The 23146-nt window shown below is 34.8% G+C and overlaps 1 protein-coding gene across 1 annotated transcript; it reads right to left on the bottom strand.

The window, feature by feature from the left end:
* Positions 1 to 20138: 20138 nt before the first annotated feature.
* LOC115117291 (fibronectin type III domain-containing protein 7-like) lies at positions 20139 to 22836 on the bottom strand (the record flags this gene model as incomplete). The annotated part of the gene is made up of 6 exons (XM_029645760.2): positions 20139 to 20332; positions 20487 to 20747; positions 21101 to 21370; positions 21637 to 21903; positions 22225 to 22485; positions 22576 to 22836. Coding segments are annotated over 6 exons (1514 nt in total), but the record flags the coding sequence as incomplete, so codon positions are not given.
* Positions 22837 to 23146: the final 310 nt, after the last annotated feature.

The following is a 23146-nucleotide window of genomic DNA, read 5'->3' as shown; positions in this document are numbered from 1 at the left end:
GTATACTTCATTCGTTTTCGTAACCCCAACATTGACCAATGCGTGAGTACTCTTTTAAATATATTCAACTATTATGATATTATGCAATATGATGGCTGCTTACAACTGATATTCTATAATAGGTGGCTCTTCAATATTAGATGACTATGATATGGTAATGTACAAATAAATTATTTATACAAACATGATGACTGTAATCAAGTGACTATGCAATATATTATTATTGGTGACTGTCTTAATGATGGCTGCTATCAGTTGTTTCTGTCGTGTTCAACTAATATAGACTCTTGTCGATGTTTATTACAATATCTTTAATGCAATATGATACAAACAATGCAATAAAGGTTCCTTTAATAAGATGTTTAAACAATATCGACTGTACAATGATATTATTACAAATATACTGACTATACCATCCTCTCATTATTCTGCAATGATATGGCTGCTTACAATCGATGACTGTAATGTGATACAAATAGGTATTCAATGTTATTTCTTTGACCAGATGACTCTTACAATATGACCACGCCAATGTAAGATAAACATACAATAAGACATTCATAATATCTAATTATTTATATACTGTCTATCAGACTACTACAATATAATTATTTCATACGTATACAATTTAAATGTGGTATTTCTTTATCTCTGAGATGGCTGTACAATATGATGACTGTGCAATATGATGACTGTACAATATGATGACTGTACAATATGATGACTGTACAATATGATGACTGTACAATATGATGACTGTACAATATGATGACTGTGCAATATGATGACTGTACAATATGATGACTGTGCAATATGATGACTGTACAATATGATGACTGTGCAATAAGATGACTGTACAATATGATGACTGTACAATATGATGACTGTGCAATATGATGACTGTGCAATATGATGACTGTACAATATGATGACTGTACAATATGATGACTGTACAATATGATGACTGTACAATATGATGACTGTACAATAAGATGACTGTACAATATGATGACTGTACAATATGATGACTGTACAATATGATGACTGTACAATATGATGACTGTACAATAAGATGACTGTGCAATAAGATGACTGTACAATATGATGACTGTGCAATATGATGACTGTACAATATGATGACTGTACAATATGATGACTGTGCAATATGATGACTGTACAATATGATGACTGTACAATATGATGACTGTACAATAAGATGACTGTACAATATGATGACTGTACAATATGATGACTGTACAATATGATGACTGTACAATATGATGACTGTACAATAAGGTGACTGTACAATATGATGACTGTGCAATAAGATGGCTGTACAATATGATGACTGTGCAATAAGATGGCTGTACAATAAGGTGACTGTACAATATGATGACTGTGCAATATGATGACTGTACAATATGATGACTGTACAATATGATGACTGTACAATATGCTGACTGTACAATATGATGACTGTGCAATAAGGTGACTGTACAATATGCTGACTGTACAATATGATGACTGTGCAATATGATGACTGTACAATATGCTGACTGTACAATATGATGACTGTACAATATGATGACTGTGCAATAAGATGACTGTATATGATGACTGTGCAATATGATGACTGTACAATATGATGACTGTACAATAAGATGACTGTACAATATGATGACTGTGCAATATGATGACTGTGCAATATGATGACTGTACAATATGATGACTGTACAATATGATGACTGTACAATATGATGACTGTGCAATATGATGACTGTACAATATGATGACTGTACAATAAGATGTACAATATGATGACTGTACAATATGATGACTGTGCAATATGATGACTGTACAATATGATGACTGTACAATATGATGACTGTACAATATGATGACTGTACAATAAGATGACTGTACAATATGATGACTGTACAATATGATGACTGTACAATATGATGACTGTGCAATATGATGACTGTACAATATGATGACTGTGCAATATGATGACTGTACAATATGATGACTGTACAATATGATGACTGTGCAATAAGGTGACTGTACAATATGATGACTGTGCAATATGTGACAAATATGATGACTGTGCAATATGATGACTGTACAATATGATGACTGTGCAATAAGATGGCTGTACAATATGATGACTGTGCAATATGATGACTGTACAATAAGATGACTGTACAATAAGGTGACTGTACAATATGATGACTGTGCAATATGATGACTGTACAATATGATGACTGTGCAATATGATGACTGTACAATATGATGACTGTACAATATGATGACTGTGCAATAAGGTGACTGTACAATATGATGACTGTGCAATATGATGACTGTACAATATGATGACTGTACAATAAGATGACTGTACAATATGATGACTGTACAATATGATGACTGTACAATATGATGACTGTACAATATGATGACTGTACAATATGATGACTGTACAATATATGATGACTGTACAATATGATGACTGTACAATATGATGACTGTACAATATGATGACTGTACAATAATGACTGTGCAATATGATGACTGTGATGACTGTAATATGATGACTGTGCAATATGATGACTGTACAATATGATGACTGTACAATATGCTGACTGTGCAATATGATGACTGTACAATATGATGACTGTACAATAAGATGACTGTGCAATAAGATGACTGTACAATATGATGACTGTGCAATAAGATGGCTGTACAATAAGGTGACTGTACAATATGATGACTGTACAATATGATGACTGTACAATATGATGACTGTACAATATGATGACTGTGCAATATGATGACTGTACAATATGATGACTGTACAATATGATGAATATGATGACAATATGATGACTGTACAATATGATGACTGTGCAATATGATGACTGTACAATATGATGACTGTACAATAAGATGACTGTACAATATGATGACTGTACAATATGATGACTGTACAATATGATGACTGTACAATATGATGACTGTACAATATGATGACTGTACAATATGATGACTGTGCAATAAGATGGCTGTACAATATGATGACTGTGCAATATGATGACTGTACAATAAGATGACTGTACAATATGATGACTGTACAATATGATGACTGTACAATATGATGACTGTACAATATGATGACTGTACAATATGATGACTGTACAATATGATGACTGTACAATATGATGACTGTACAATATGATGACTGTACAATAAGATGACTGTACAATAAGATGACTGTACAATATGATGACTGTACAATATGATGACTGTGCAATATGATGACTGTACAATATGATGACTGTGCAATATGATGACTGTACAATATGATGACTGTACAATATGCTGACTGTGCAATAAGGTGACTGTACAATATGATGACTGTACAATATGATGACTGTACAATATGATGACTGTGCAATATGATGACTGTACAATATGATGACTGTACAATATGATGACTGTGCAATATGATGACTGTACAATATGATGACTGTACAATATGATGACTGTGCAATATGATGACTGTACAATATGATGACTGTGCAATAAGATGGCTGTACAATATGATGTACAATATGATGACTGTATGACTGTAAATATGATGACTGTACAATATGATGACTGTACAATATGATGACTGTGCAATATGATGACTGTGCAATATGATGACTGTACAATATGATGACTGTGCAATATGATGACTGTACAATATGATGACTGTGCAATATGATGACTGTACAATATGATGACTGTGCAATAAGATGACTGTACAATATGATGACTGTGCAATATGATGACTGTACAATATGATGACTGTACAATATGATGACTGTACAATATGATGACTGTACAATATGATGACTGTACAATATGATGACTGTACAATATGATGACTGTACAATATGATGACTGTACAATAAGGTGACTGTACAATATGATGACTGTGCAATATGATGACTGTACAATATGATGACTGTACAATATGATGACTGTACAATATGATGACTGTACAATATGATGACTGTGCAATAAGATGACTGTACAATATGATGACTGTACAATATGATGACTGTGCAATATGATGACTGTACAATATGATGACTGTGCAATAAGATGACTGTACAATATGATGACTGTGCAATAAGATGGCTGTACAATAAGGTGACTGTACAATATGATGACTGTGCAATATGATGACTGTACAATATGATGACTGTACAATATGCTGACTGTGCAATATGATGACTGTACAATATGATGACTGTACAATAAGATGACTGTACAATAAGGTGACTGTACAATATGATGACTGTGCAATATGATGACTGTACAATATGATGACTGTGCAATAAGATGGCTGTACAATATGATGACTGTGCAATATGATGACTGTACAATAAGATGACTGTACAATAAGGTGACTGTACAATATGATGACTGTGCAATATGATGACTGTACAATATGATGACTGTACAATATGATGACTGTACAATATGATGACTGTAATATGATGACAATATGATGACTGTACAATATGATGACTGTACAATATGCTGACTGTGCAATATGATGACTGTACAATATGATGACTGTACAATATGCTGACTGTACAATAAGATGACTGTACAATATGATGACTGTACAATATGATGACTGTACAATAAGATGACTGTACAATATGATGACTGTGCAATATGATGACTGTACAATATGATGACTGTACAATATGATGACTGTACAATATGATGACTGTACAATATGATGACTGTACAATATGATGACTGTGCAATAAGATGACTGTACAATATGATGACTGTACAATATGATGACTGTACAATATGATGACTGTACAATATGATGACTGTACAATATGATGACTGTACAATATGATGACTGTACAATATGATGACTGTGCAATATGATGACTGTACAATATGATGACTGTACAATATGATGACTGTACAATATGATGACTGTACAATATGATGACTGTACAATATGATGACTGTACAATAAGATGACTGTACAATATGATGACTGTGCAATATGATGACTGTACAATATGATGACTGTACAATATGATGACTGTGCAATAAGATGACTGTACAATATGATGACTGTACAATATGATGACTGTACAATAAGATGACTGTACAATATGATGACTGTACAATATGATGACTGTACAATATGACTGTACAATATGATGACTGTGCAATAAGATGACTGTACAATATGATGACTGTGCAATAAGGTGACTGTACAATATGATGACTGTGCAATAAGATGACTGTACAATATGATGACTGTACAATATGATGACTGTACAATATGATGACTGTACAATATGATGACTGTGCAATATGATGACTGTACAATATGATGACTGTACAATATGATGACTGTACAATATGATGACTGTACAATATGATGACTGTACAATATGATGACTGTACAATATGATGACTGTACAATATGATGACTGTGCAATATGATGACTGACTGTGTACAATATGATGACTGTACAATATGATGACTGTACAATATGATGACTGTACAATAAGGTGACTGTACAATATGATGACTGTACAATATGATGACTGTACAATATGATGACTGTGCAATATGATGACTGTACAATATGATGACTGTACAATATGATGACTGTACAATATGATGACTGTGCAATATGATGACTGTATACTGACTGTACAATATGATGACTGTACAATATGATGACTGTACAATATGATGACTGTACAATATGATGACTGTACAATATGATGACTGTACAATATGATGACTGTGCAATATGATGACTGTACAATATGATGTACAATATGATGACTGTACAATATGATGACTGTACAATATGATGACTGTACAATATGATGACTGTACAATATGATGACTGTACAATATGATGACTGTACAATATGATGACTGTGCAATATGATGACTGTACAATATGATGACTGTACAATATGATGACTGTACAATATGATGACTGTACAATATGATGACTGTACAATATGATGACTGTACAATATGATGACTGTGCAATATGATGACTGTACAATATGATGACTGTACAATAAGATGACTGTACAATAAGGTGACTGTACAATATGATGATGAATATGATGACTGTACAATATGATGACTGTGCAATATGATGACTGTACAATAAGATGACTGTACAATATGATGACTGTACAATATGATGACTGTGCAATATGATGACTGTACAATATGATGACTGTACAATATGATGACTGTGCAATATGATGACTGTACAATATGATGACTGTACAATAAGATGACTGTACAATATGATGACTGTACAATATGATGACTGTACAATATGATGACTGTGCAATAAGATGACTGTACAATATGATGACTGTGCAATATGATGACTGTACAATATGATGACTGTGCAATATGATGACTGTACAATATGATGACTGTACAATATGATGACTGTGCAATATGATGACTGTACAATATGATGACTGTACAATATGATGACTGTACAATATGATGACTGTGCAATAAGATGACTGTACAATATGATGACTGTGCAATATGATGACTGTACAATATGATGACTGTGCAATAAGGTGACTGTACAATATGATGACTGTACAATATGATGACTGTACAATATGATGACTGTACAATATGATGACTGTGCAATATGATGACTGTACAATATGATGACTGTACAATATGATGACTGTACAATATGATGACTGTACAATATGATGACTGTACAATATGATGACTGTACAATATGATGACTGTGCAATAAGATGGCTGTACAATGACTGTGCAATAAGATGACTGTACAATATGATGACTGTACAATATGATGACTGTACAATATGATGACTGTACAATATGATGACTGTGCAATATGATGACTGTACAATATGATGACTGTGCAATATGATGACTGTACAATATGATGACTGTACAATATGATGACTGTGCAATATGATGACTGTACAATATGATGACTGTACAATATGATGACTGTGCAATAAGATGACTGTACAATATGATGACTGTACAATATGATGACTGTACAATATGATGACTGTACAATATGATGACTGTACAATATGATGACTGTGCAATATGATGACTGTACAATATGATGACTGTGCAATATGATGACTGTACAATATGATGACTGATGACTGTACAATATGATGACTGTGCAATATGATGACTGTACAATATGATGACTGTGCAATAAGATGGCTGTACAATAAGGTGACTGTACAATATGATGACTGTGCAATATGATGACTGTACAATATGATGACTGTACAATATGATGACTGTGCAATATGATGACTGTACAATATGATGACTGTACAATATGATGACTGTGCAATAAGATGACTGTACAATATGATGACTGTACAATATGATGACTGTGCAATAAGATGACTGTACAATATGATGACTGTGCAATAAGATGACTGTACAATAAGATGACTGTACAATATGATGACTGTACAATATGATGACTGTACAATATGATGACTGTACAATATGATGACTGTACAATATGATGTACAATATGATGACTGTACAATATGATGACTGTGCAATAAGATGACTGTACAATATGATGACTGTACAATATGATGACTGTACAATATGATGACTGTGCAATAAGGTGACTGTACAATATGATGACTGTACAATATGATGACTGTACAATATGATGACTGTGCAATATGATGACTGTACAATATGATGACTGTACAATATGATGACTGTGCAATATGATGACTGTACAATATGATGACTGTGTACAATAAGATGACTGTACATAATGACTGTACAATATGATGACTGTACAATATGATGACTGTACAATATGATGACTGTACAATATGATGACTGTGCAATATGATGACTGTACAATATGATGACTGATGACTGTACAATATGATGACTGTACAATATGATGACTGTACAATAAGATGACTGTACAATAAGATGACTGTGACAATATGATGACTGTGCAATATGATGACTGTACAATATGATGACTGTACAATGACTGTATGACTGTACAATATGATGACTGTACAATATGATGACTGTGCAATAAGATGACTGTACAATACAATGACTGTACAATATGATGACTGTGCAATATGATGACTGTACAATATGATGACTGTACAATATGATGACTGTACAATATGATGACTGTACAATATGATGACTGTACAATATGATGACTGTACAATATGATGACTGTACAATATGATGACTGTACAATATGACTGACTGTGACAATATGATGACTGTACAATATGATGACTGTGAATATGATGACTGTACAATATGATGACTGTACAATATGATGACTGTACAATATGATGACTGTACAATATGATGACTGTACAATATGATGACTGTACAATATGATGACTGTACAATATGATGACTGTACAATGATGACTGTACAATATGATGACTGTACAATATGATGACTGTACAATATGATGACTGTACAATATGATGACTGTACAATATGATGACTGTACAATATGATGACTGTGTGCACAATATGATGACTGTACAATATGATGACTGTACAATATGATGACTGACTGATGACTGTACAATATGATGACTGTGCAATATGATGACTGTACAATATGATGACTGTACAATATGATGACTGTGACAATATGATGACTGTACAATATGATGACTGTACAATATGACTGTGCAATATGATGACTGTACAATATGATGACTGTACAATATGATGACTGTGACAAATATGACTGACTGTGACAATATGATGACTGTAATATGATGACAATATGATGACTGTACAATATGATGACTGTGCAATATGATGACTGTACAATATGATGACTGTACAATATGATGACTGTATATGATGACTGTACAATATGATGACTGTGCAATAAGATGACTATGTGACTGTACAATATGATGACTGTACAATATGATGACTGTACAATATGATGACTGTACAATATGATGACTGTACAATATGATGACTGTACAATATGATGACTGTACAATATGATGACTGTACAATATGATGACTGTACAATATGATGACTGTGACTGTGCAATAAGATGATGACAATATGTGACTGTGCAATAAGACTGTGACTGTAATAAGGTGACTGTACAATATGATGACTGTGCAATATGATGACTGTACAATATGATGACTGTGCAATATGATGACTGTACAATGATGACAATATGATGACTGTACAATATGATGACTGTACAATATGACTGTGACTGTACAATATGATGACTGTACAATATGATGACTGTACAATATGATGACTGTGCAATATGATGACTGTACAATATGATGACTGTACAATATGACTGACTGTGACAATATGATGACTGTACAATGACTGTACAATATGATGACTGTACAATATGATGACTGACTGTACAATATGATGACTGTACAATATGATGACTGTACAATATGATGACTGTACAATATGATGACTGTACAATGACTGTACAATATGATGACTGTACAATATGATGACTGTGCAATATGATGACTGTACAATATGATGACTGTGCAATAAGATGACTGTACAATATGATGACTGTACAATATGATGACTGTGCAATATGATGACTGTGACAATATGATGACTGTACAATATGATGACTGTGCAATATGATGACTGTACAATATGATGACTGTACAATATGATGACTATAAGATGACTGTACAATATGATGACTGTGTATGATGACTGTACAATATGATGACTGTACAATATGATGACTGTACAATATGATGACTGTACAATATGATGACTGTACAATATGATGACTGTACAATATGATGACTGTACAATAAGATGACTGTACAATATGATGACTGTACAATATGATGACTGTACAATATGATGACTGTACAATATGATGACTGTGACAATATGATGACTGTACAATATGATGACTGTACAATATGATGACTGTACAATATGATGACTGTGAATATGACTGTACAATATGACTGACTGTGACAATATGATGACTGTACAATATGATGACTGTGACAATATGATGACTGTACAATATGATGACTGTGATGACAATATGATGACTGTACAATGACTGATGACTGTACAATATGATGACTGTACAATATGATGACTGTACAATATGATGACTGTACAATATGATGACTGTAATATGATGACTGTACAATATGATGACTGTACAATATGATGACTGTACAATATGATGACTGTGACAATATGATGACTGTACAATATGATGACTGTACAATATGATGACTGTACAATATGATGACTGTGCAATATGAATATGATGACTGACAATGTGACTGTACAATATGATGACTGTACAATATGATGACTGTACAATATGATGACTGTACAATATGATGACTGTACAATATGATGACTGTGACAATATGATGACTGTACAATATGATGACTGTACAATATGATGACTGTATGATGAATATGATGACTGTACAATATGATGACTGTACAATATGATGACTGTAATAATACAATATGATGACTGTACAATATGATGACTGTACAATATGATGACTGTACAATATGATGACTGTACAATATGATGACTGTACAATATGATGACTGTACAATATGATGACTGTACAATACTGATGACTGTACAATATGATGACTGTACAATAAGATGACTGTACAATAAGATGACTGTACAATATGATGACTGTACAATATGATGATGACTGTACAATATGATGACTGTACAATAATGTATGATGACTGTACAATATGATGACTGTACAATATGATGACTGTACAATATGATGACTGTACAATAAGATGACTGTACAATAAGATGACTGTACAATATGATGACTGTGCAATATGATGACTGTACAATATGATGACTGTACAATATGATGACTGATGACTGTACAATATGATGACTGTACAATATGATGACTGTGTACAATATGATGACTGTACAATACTGTACAATATGATGACTGTACAATGATGACTGTACAATATGATGACTGTGCAATATGATGACTGTGTGCAATATGATGACTGTACAATATGATGACTGTACAATATGATGACTGTACAATATGATGACTGTGCAATATGATGACTGTACAATATGATGACTGTACAATATGATGACTGTGCAATAAGATGACTGTACAATATGATGACTGTGCAATATGATGACTGTACAATATGATGACTGTGACAATATGATGACTGTACAATATGATGACTGTACAATATGATGATGACTGTGACAATATGATGACTGTGCAATATGATGACTGTGACAATATGATGACTGTACAATATGATGACTGTACAATATGATGACTGTACAATATGATGACTGTAATATGATGACAATATGATGACTGTACAATATGATGACTGTACAATATGATGACTGTGCAATATGACTGTACAATATGATGACTGTACAATATGATGACTGTACAATATGATGACTGTACAATATGATGACTGTACAATACTGATGACTGTGCAATATGATGACTGACAATGTGACAATATGATGACTGTGCAATATGATGACTGTACAATATGATGACTGTACAATATGATGACTGTACAATATGATGACTGTACAATATGATGACTGTGAATATGATGACTGTACAATATGACTGACAATATGATGACTGTGTACAATATGATGACTGTACAATATGATGACTGTACAATATGATGACTGTACAATATGATGACTGTACAATATGATGACTGTATGATGACTGTACAATATGATGACTGTACAATATGATGACTGTACAATATGATGACTGTACAATATGATGACTGTACAATATGATGACTGTGCAATAAGATGACTGTACAATATGATGACTGTACAATATGATGACTGTACAATATGATGACTGACTGTACAATATGATGACTGTACAATATGATGACTGTACAATATGATGACTGTACAATATGATGACTGTGCAATATGATGACTGTACAATATGACTGTACAATGACTGTACAATATGATGACTGTGCAATATGATGACTGTACAATATGACTGTACAATATGATGACTGTGCACTGTGCAATATGATGACTGTACAATATGATGACTGTACAATATGATGACTGTACAATATGATGACTGTACAATATGATGACTGTACAATATGATGACTGTACAATATGATGACTGTACAATATGATGACTGTACAATATGATGACTGTACAATATGACTGACAATATGTGACTGTAATATGATGACTGTACAATAAGATGACTGTACAATATGATGACTGTACAATATGATGACTGTGACACAATATGATGACTGTACAATATGATGACTGTACAATATGATGACTGTACAATATGATGACTGTACAATAAGATGACTGTACAATATGATGACTGTACAATATGATGACTGTACAATATGATGACTGTACAATATGATGACTGTACAATATGATGACTGTACAATATGACTGAATATGATGACTGTACAATATGATGACTGTACAATATGATGACTGTGCAATATGATGACTGTACAATAAGACTGTACAATATGATGACTGTGCAATATGATGACTGTACAATATGACTGACAATATGATGACTGTATGATGAATATGATGACTGACTGTGTACAAATGATGTGCATGACTGTACAATAAGATGACTGTACAATATGTGACTGTGCAATAAGATGACTGTGACAATATGATGACTGTACAATATGATGACTGTACAATATGATGACTGTGACTGTAATATGATGTACACTGACTGTACAATATGATGACTGTACAATATGATGACTGTACAATATGATGACTGTACAATAAGATGACTGTACAATATGATGACTGTGCAATATGACTGTACAATATGATGACTGTACAATATGATGACTGTACAATATGATGACTGTAAATATGATGACTGTACAATATGATGACTGTACAATATGATGACTGTACAATATGATGACTGTACAATATGATGACTGTACAATATGATGACTGTGACTGTACAATATGATGACTGTACAATATGATGACTGTACAATATGATGACTGTACAATATGATGACTGTACAATATGATGACTGTACAATATGATGACTGTGCAATATGATGACTGTACAATATGATGACTGTACAATATGATGACTGTACAATATGATGACTGTACAATATGATGACTGTACAATATGATGACTGTACAATATGATGACTGTACAATATGACTGTACAATATGATGACTGTACAATATGATGACTGTACAATATGACTGAATATGATGACTGTGCAATGATGACTGTACAATATGATGACTGTACAATATGATGACTGTACAATATGATGACTGTACAATATGATGACTGTACAATATGATGACTGTACAATATGATGACTGTACAATATGATGACTGTACAATATGATGACTGTACAATATGATGACAATATGATGACTGTACAATATGACTGATGACTGTACAATATGATGACTGTACAATATGATGACTGTACAATATGATGACTGTACAATATGATGACTGTGTATGATGACTGTAAATATGATGACTGTACAATATGATGACTGTACAATATGATGACTGTACAATATGACTGTGACTGTACAATATGATGACTGTAATATGATGACAAATATGATGACTGTACAATATGATGACTGTACAATATGATGACTGTACAATATGATGACTGTGCAATAAGATGACTGTACAATATGATGACTGTACAATATGATGACTGTGCAATATGATGACTGTACAATATGATGACTGTACAATATGATGACTGTGACAAATATGATGACTGTACAATATGATGACTGTGACAATATGATGACTGTACAATATGATGACTGTGCAATAAGACTGTACAATATGATGACTGTACAATATGATGACTGTGCTGTGTACAATAAGATGACTGTACAATATGATGACTGTGCAATATGACTGACAATATGATGACTGTATATGATGACTGTACAATATGATGACTGTACAATATGATGACTGTACAATATGATGACTGTACAATATGATGACTGTGACTGTACAATATGATGACTGTACAATATGATGACTGTGAATATGACTGACTGTACAATATGATGACTGTACAATATGATGACTGTACAATATGACTGACTGTGCAATATGATGACTGTACAATATGATGACTGTACAATATGATGACTGTACAATATGATGACTGTACAATATGATGACTGTGACTGTACAATATGATGACTGTGACTGTACAATATGATGACTGTACAATATGATGACTGTACAATATGATGACTGTGAATATGATGACTGTACAATATGATGACTGTACAATATGATGACTGTACAATATGATGACTGTATATGATGACTGTACTATGTGACTGTACAATATGATGACTGTGCAATATGATGACTGTGACAATATGATGACTGTACAATATGATGACTGTGACAATATGATGACTGTACAATATGATGACTGTACAATATGATGACTGTACAATATGATGACTGTACAATATGATGACTGTGCAATATGATGACTGTACAATATGATGACTGTACAATATGATGACAATATGATGACTGTACAATATGATGACTGTACAATATGATGACTGTACAATATGACTGTACAATATGATGACTGTACAATACTGTACAATATGATGACTGTACAATATGATGACTGTACAATATGATGACTGTACAATATGATGACTGTACAATATGATGACTGTACAATATGATGACTGTGCAATAAGATGACTGTACAATATGATGACTGTGCAATAAGATGACTGTACAATAATGACTGTGACTGTACAATATGATGACTGTACAATATGATGACTGTACAATATGATGACTGTACAATATGATGACTGTACAATATGATGACTGTACAATATGATGACTGTACAATATGATGACTGTACAATATGATGACTGTACAATGATGACTGATGACTGTACAATATGATGACTGTACAATATGATGACTGTACAATATGATGACTGTACAATATGATGACTGTACAATATGATGACTGTGACTGTACAATATGATGACTAAATATGATGACTGTACAATATGATGACTGTACAATATGATGACTGTACAATATGATGACTGTACAATATGATGACTGTACAATATGATGACTGTACAATATGATGACTGTACAATATGATGACTGTGCAATATGATGACTGTACAATATGATGACTGTAATATGATGACTGTGACAATATGATGACTGTACAATATGATGACTGTACAATATGACTGTACAATATGATGACTGTGCAATAAGATGACTGTACAATATGATGACTGTGCAATATGATGACTGTGACAATATGACAATGAATATGATGACTGTACAATATGATGACTGTACAATATGATGACTGACAATATGATGACTGTACAATATGATGACTGTACAATATGATGACTGTACAATATGATGACTGTACAATATGATGACTGTACAATATGATGACTGTACAATATGATGACTGTAAATATGATGACTGTACAATATGATGACTGTACAATATGATGACTGTACAATATGATGACTGTACAATATGATGACTGTACAATATGATGACTGTACAATATGATGACTGTACAATATGATGACTGTACAATATGATGACTGTACAATATGATGACTGTACAATATGATGACTGTACAATATGATGACTGTACAATATGATGACTGTACAATATGATGACTGTACAATATGATGACTGTACAATATGATGACTGTACAATATGATGACTGTGCAATATGATGACTGTACAATATGATGACTGTGTACAATATGATGACTGTACAATATGATGACTGTGCAATAAGGTGACTGTACAATATGATGACTGTGCAATATGATGACTGTACAATATGATGACTGTACAATATGATGACTGTACAATATGATGACTGTACAATATGATGACTGTACAATATGATGACTGTACAATATGATGACTGTACAATATGATGACTGTACAATATGATGACTGTACAATATGATGACTGTGACTGTACAATATGATGACTGTACAATATGATGACTGTGCAATATGATGACTGTACAATATGATGACTGTACAATATGATGACTGTACAATATGATGACTGTACAATATGATGACTGTACAATATGATGACTGTGCACAATATGATGACTGTACAATATGACTGTACAATATGATGACTGTAAATATGATGACTGTACAATATGATGACTGTACAATATGACAATATGATGACTGTACAATATGATGACTGTACAATATGATGACTGTACAATATGACTGTACAATATGATGACTGTACAATATGATGACTGTACAATATGATGACTGACTGTGTACAATATGATGACTGTACAATACTGTAAATATGATGACTGTACAATATGATGACTGTGCAATATGATGACTGTACAATATGATGACTGTGCAATATGACTGATGACTGTACAATATGATGACTGTACAATATGATGACTGTACAATATGATGACTGTACAATATGATGACTGTACAATATGATGACTGTACAATATGATGACTGTACAATATGATGACTGTACAATATGATGACTGTACAATATGATGACTGTACAATATGACTGTGACTGTGACAATATGATGACTGTACAATATGATGACTGTACAATATGACTGTACAATATGATGACTGTACAATATGATGACTGTACAATATGATGACTGTACAATATGATGACTGTACAATATGATGACTGTACAATATGATGACTGTACAATATGACTGTACAATATGATGACTGTACAATATGATGACTGTACAATATGATGACTGTACAATATGATGACAAATATGATGACTGTACAATATGACTGTACAATGACTGTACAATATGATGACTGTACAATATGATGACTGTACAATATGATGACTGTACAATATGATGACTGTACAATATGATGACTGTACAATATGATGACTGTACAATATGATGACTGTACAATATGATGACTGTACAATATGATGACTGTGCAATAAGATGACTGTACAATATGATGACTGTGCAATAAGATGATGTACAATAAGTGACTGTACAATATGATGACTGTACAATATGATGACTGTACAATATGATGACTGTACAATATGATGACTGTACAATATGATGACTGTACAATAATATGATGACTGTACAATATGATGACTGTACAATATGATGACTGTACAATATGATGACTGTACAATATGATGACTGTACAATATGACTGTACTGTGCAATATGATGACTGTAAATATGATGACTGTACAATATGATGACTGTACAATATGATGACTGTGCAATATGATGACTGTACAATATGATGACTGTACAATATGATGACTGTACAATATGATGACTGTACAATATGATATGATGACTGTACAATATGATGACTGTACAATATGATGACTGTGCAATATGATGACTGACTGTACAATATGATGACTGTACAATATGATGACTGTACAATATGATGACTGTACAATATGATGACTGTACAATATGACTGTACAATGACTGTACAATATGAGATGACTGTACAATATGATGACTGTACAATATGATGACTGTACAATATGATGACTGTGCAATATGATGACTGTACAATATGATGACTGTACAATAAGATGACTGTGACTGTACAATATGATGACTGTACAATATGATGACTGTACAATATGATGACTGTACAATATGATGACTGTACAATATGATGACTGTACAATATGTGACAATATGATGACTGTACAATATGATGACTGTACAATATGATGACTGTACAATATGATGACTGTATATGATGACTGTGCAATATGATGACTGTACAATATGATGACTGTACAATATGATGACTGTACAATATGATGACTGTACAATATATGATGACTGTACAATATGATGACTGTGACAATATGATGACTGTACAATATGATGACTGTGCAATATGATGACTGTACAATATGATGACTGTACAATATGATGACTGTACAATATGATGACTGTACAATAAGATGACTGTACAATATGATGACTGTGCAATATGATGACTATGATGACTGTGCAATATGATGACTGTACAATATGATGACTGTACAATATGATGACTGTACAATATGATGACTGTACAATATGATGACTGTAATATGATGACTGTAAATATGATGACTGTACAATATGATGACTGTACAATATGATGACTGTACAATATGTACAATATGATGACTGTGCAATATGATGACTGTACAATATGATGACTGTGCAATAAGATGACTGTACAATATGATGACTGTACAATATGATATGATGACTGTACAATATGATGACTGTACAATATGATGACTGTACAATATGATGACTGTACAATATGATGACTGTACAATATGATGACTGTACAATATGATGACTGTACAATATGATGACTGTACAATATGATGACTGTACAATATGATGACTGTGACAATATGATGACTGTACAATATGATGACTGTGCAATATGATGACTGTACAATATGATGACTGTACAATATGATGACTGTACAATATGATGACTGTACAATATGATGACTGTACTGTGCAATATGATGACTGTGACTGTACAATATGATGACTGTGACTGTACAATAAGATGACTGTACACAATAAATATGATGACTGTACAATATGATGACTGTACAATATGACTGACTGACTGTATGATGACTGTACAATATGATGACTGTACAATATGATGACTGTACAATATGATGACTGTACAATAAGATGACTGTACAATATGATGACTGTACAATATGATGACTGTACAATATGATGACTGTACAATATGATGACTGTACAATATGATGACTATGATGATGACTGTACAATATGACTGACTGTGACAATATGATGACTGTGCAATATGATGACTGTACAATATGATGACTGTACAATATGATGATGACTGTGACAAATATGATGACTGTACAATATGATGACTGTACAATATGATGACTGTACAATATGATGACTGTGACAATATGATGACTGTACAATATGATGACTGTAATATGATGACAATATGATGACTGTACAATATGATGACTGTACAATATGATGACTGTACAATATGATGACTGTACAATATGATGACTGTACAATATGATGACTGTACAATATGATGACTGTGCAATATGATGACTGTACAATATGACTGTGCAATGACTGTACAATATGATGACTGTGCAATAAGATGACTGTACAATATGATGACTGTACAATATGTACAATGACTGTACAATATGATGACTGTACAATATGATGACTGTACAATATGATGACTGTGCAATATGATGACTGTACAATATGATGACTGTACAATATGATGACTGTACAATATGATGACTGTATATGATGACTGTACAATAAGATGACTGTACAATATGATGACTGTACAATATGATGACTGTACAATATGATGACTGTACAATATGATGACTGTACAATATGATGACTGTACAATATGATGACTGTACAATAAGATGACTGTACAATAATATGATGACTGTACAATATGATGACTGTGCAATATGATGACTGTACAATATGATGACTGTGCAATATGACTGACTGTACAATATGATGACTGTACAATATGACTGAATATGATGACTGTACAATATGATGACTGTACAATATGATGACTGTGCAATATGATGACTGTACAATAAGATGACTGTACAATAAGGTGACTGTACAATATGATGACTGTGCAATATGATGACTGTACAATATGATGACTGTACAATATGATGACTGTACAATATGCTGACTGTACAATATGATGACTGTACAATATGATGACTGTACAATATGATGACTGTAATAATGTACAATATGATGATGACTGACTGTGTACTGGGCACCACACTCCAGCCCTGTGATGGTACAGGAGGTCCCTGTGCTCTCACAGTAAAGCATGATGCCATCCTCAGCCTGGGCACAGCCCCAGTAGTCCACAACACCACCTCTGACTGTCCACGATAGCAGCGCAGAGTGGTTGACACACTGGACCAACACGGACAGACCGTCTGGCTGGCAGGGCACTAAAGGATAGAAAGGTCAAAGTTGAAAGTTTAGGTCAAATGGCAGATGATGACATCATATAAATAGTGCATCATATTTTGGCAGAAGCACATGGAGTGTGTCTTCAGAAGTTCTTTGGGACACACACACACGTAATATTTGTGTGATGCGTACCCGTATTGAACGTGACGTTCCGGCTGGCCATACTGGAGCAGTTCTCGTGGCTAGCGGTCACAGAGACGGCATACTGCTGACCACACTGCAGCGCAGACAGGGAGCAGTTGCTGGCGGTCGTGTTGCAGGACCGCACATCACCATTTCCACCCGTTGCGATCATGAGGTAGGTCTCAGCCACAGGGGACGCGGTCCAGGACACGTGCGCTCCATGGGACTCACAGGAGGAGCTGATGACCACACCCTGGGGTGGGCAGGGTTCTGAGAGGAACAGATAGGGAGGAGGGTGAGAGGTCAGAGATGAACTTTAGATAGATAACTAGAACAAGCAAGGACACTAACCATGTTGACTATAATGACCACTGTTATAACAACTGTTATAACCCCTGTTCTGGAACAGCTTTACTACAGAGTACCAGGGTCTGTATGCACAAAGCGTCTCAGAGCAGGAGTGCTGATCTAGGATCAGTTGTGTCTTTTAGCTCCGAATGAATATGATTATATGGACAGGCAGGTCCTGATCCCAGATCAGAACTCAGTACTCTAAGGTACTTTGTGAATACGGGACCTGGTATGACTCTTAATACAGCAATGAAAGTAACACAGTAACCTACCCATGCTGATCCTATAAGGAGGACTCCTCTGACTGGTGCAGCAGTCTGATGATGCTGCTACGATGACGGTGTAGTGCAGACCGCAGAGCGCCCCCTCCAGGTCACAGCTGCTGGCAGAGCTGTTGCAGGTCAGCACGCTGCGGTCACTGGCCTCCGCTGTGGCGGTGTACACAGAGTTTCCCACGCTGCCCTCCATGGGCTCCCACAGGACCCGGATGGAGGAGTTGTGACACTGGGCGAAGGCGGTGATGCTTGCCAGGGTGCAGGGAGCTGGAGGTAAACACATGATATTTTGTTATTGATTTTCAGAGAGATATATAGCATAACACTAAATAATATGACAATGGAAGACAAAATGATAGCCAGTAAAATAGGTTAAAATAATTACTATAATATTCCCAGTCAACTTACATTGTCCCCCAAGAGTTACTGAATATCACTTATATTTATTTTTACACCAACGACCAAAAACCTTACATCCCAGCAAAATAGCCCCATTCATCCAACCAGAACCTGGCGACATCGCCATTCATTACCTGTCTCGAGTTCGAAGGTCGCACTGGGTGGACTATCACAGTGTCCGTTGCTAGCAGTAACAGAGAAGGTGTAGAGCACGCCGCAGGCCAGGTCAGGCACCTCACAGGTGGTGTCAAAGCCGGGGATGGAGCAGGAGGAGTTGAACCCCCCCACGCCATCAGCAGTCACCATGTATCTGTCCACCCCCAGAGCAGGGGCCCAGGACACCCAGGCAGAGTTGGTCACACAGTTCTGGCTACCGTTCACCCTCGTGGGCATGCATGGGGCTGGGTAGAAGGAGAGGAAGGAATGGTTAGATACACTGGAGCAATAGTCCTAGAGAGAAGATGCCTTTTAGTAGGGAAGTTATGAACACTTTGAAGGGAGGTTTAGAGTCAGAAAAAAGTATCTCATCTGGGATCATGGATCATCTAGAACTTTATATGTGTTGTATAAAAATAGCTATTCTGTTTTGATCAATCTAATTACCAAAACGTTCAGGAATCAAACTGTAGATCGGTTATGTATTAGTTGCTACACAATAGTTGATGGTGCATTCTGATGACAAACAACTGAGCAATGTCGTGTTCTGATGACCCGGGCCGCACCTGATGAGACGTTGAGAGCCTGACTTGGCATGCTGTGGCAGCCTCTTCTGGCAGCGGTGACCTGGACAGAGAAGCTCTCTCCACAAGGAAGACTGGTGATGGAGCACTGGGTGTCTGTAGTGTTACAGGAGTGGCTGCTCCCTCCCTCTGTCACTGCATCCACCAGGAAAAACCAGGCATCCATGTTGGGTTCCCAGGTCACCAACATGATGCCTGAGGCACAGTGCACCTGGGCAGCCACATTCTGGGGCGGGCAGGGGGCTGGAGGGAGGGATTCTCATTAGTCAATTGCATTAGCAACACATTACTATCTGTATATGTGTGTGTGTTCATGTTTTTTGCCCGTCTCACCCGTTTGCACGTCTGAGCTGACACTCTGAAGGCTCCTACAGACTCCATCCATAGAGTGGACTGAGACGTTGTACATCTGGCCACACTGCATTCCCTCCAGATCACAGTAGGTGGCGCTAGAGTTACAGGAGGTAATGTGGCTGTTGGTAGCCTCTCCTACAACCATATAGGACAGTGCTCCACTGCCTCTGTCCCAGGTCACTGAGGTAGAGTTGGTGCTGCACTGGAGGCTAGTCTGCAGGTTACCAGGAGCACAGGGCCCTAGAGTGGAGACGAGAGGATGGACAGTGGGTTCATTTGGTGTTACTCAATTATCTAATCATTGAAAAACACATACATCCATAAAATAATTAAATGACTTGGATAGTCTTATAATAACCAAGATATTACTCCAAATGATCAAAGATATGCACTGAGTGTACAAAACATTGAGAACACCTTCCTCATATCTGCACAATCTCGAACAGCCTACTGTCACTCACAGACTCACGAGCTGCACTAGCTGAAAATAAATGTGAACAAAGCGGAATCAGGAAATGAATGCGCACTCTCCATTGCTTTTCAATGCAGA

Source organism: Oncorhynchus nerka, unplaced genomic scaffold (genome assembly GCF_034236695.1).
Source record: "Oncorhynchus nerka isolate Pitt River unplaced genomic scaffold, Oner_Uvic_2.0 unplaced_scaffold_3437, whole genome shotgun sequence".
Lineage (NCBI taxonomy): Eukaryota > Metazoa > Chordata > Actinopteri > Salmoniformes > Salmonidae > Oncorhynchus > Oncorhynchus nerka.
This window is presented reverse-complemented; position numbering and strand designations above follow the sequence as displayed.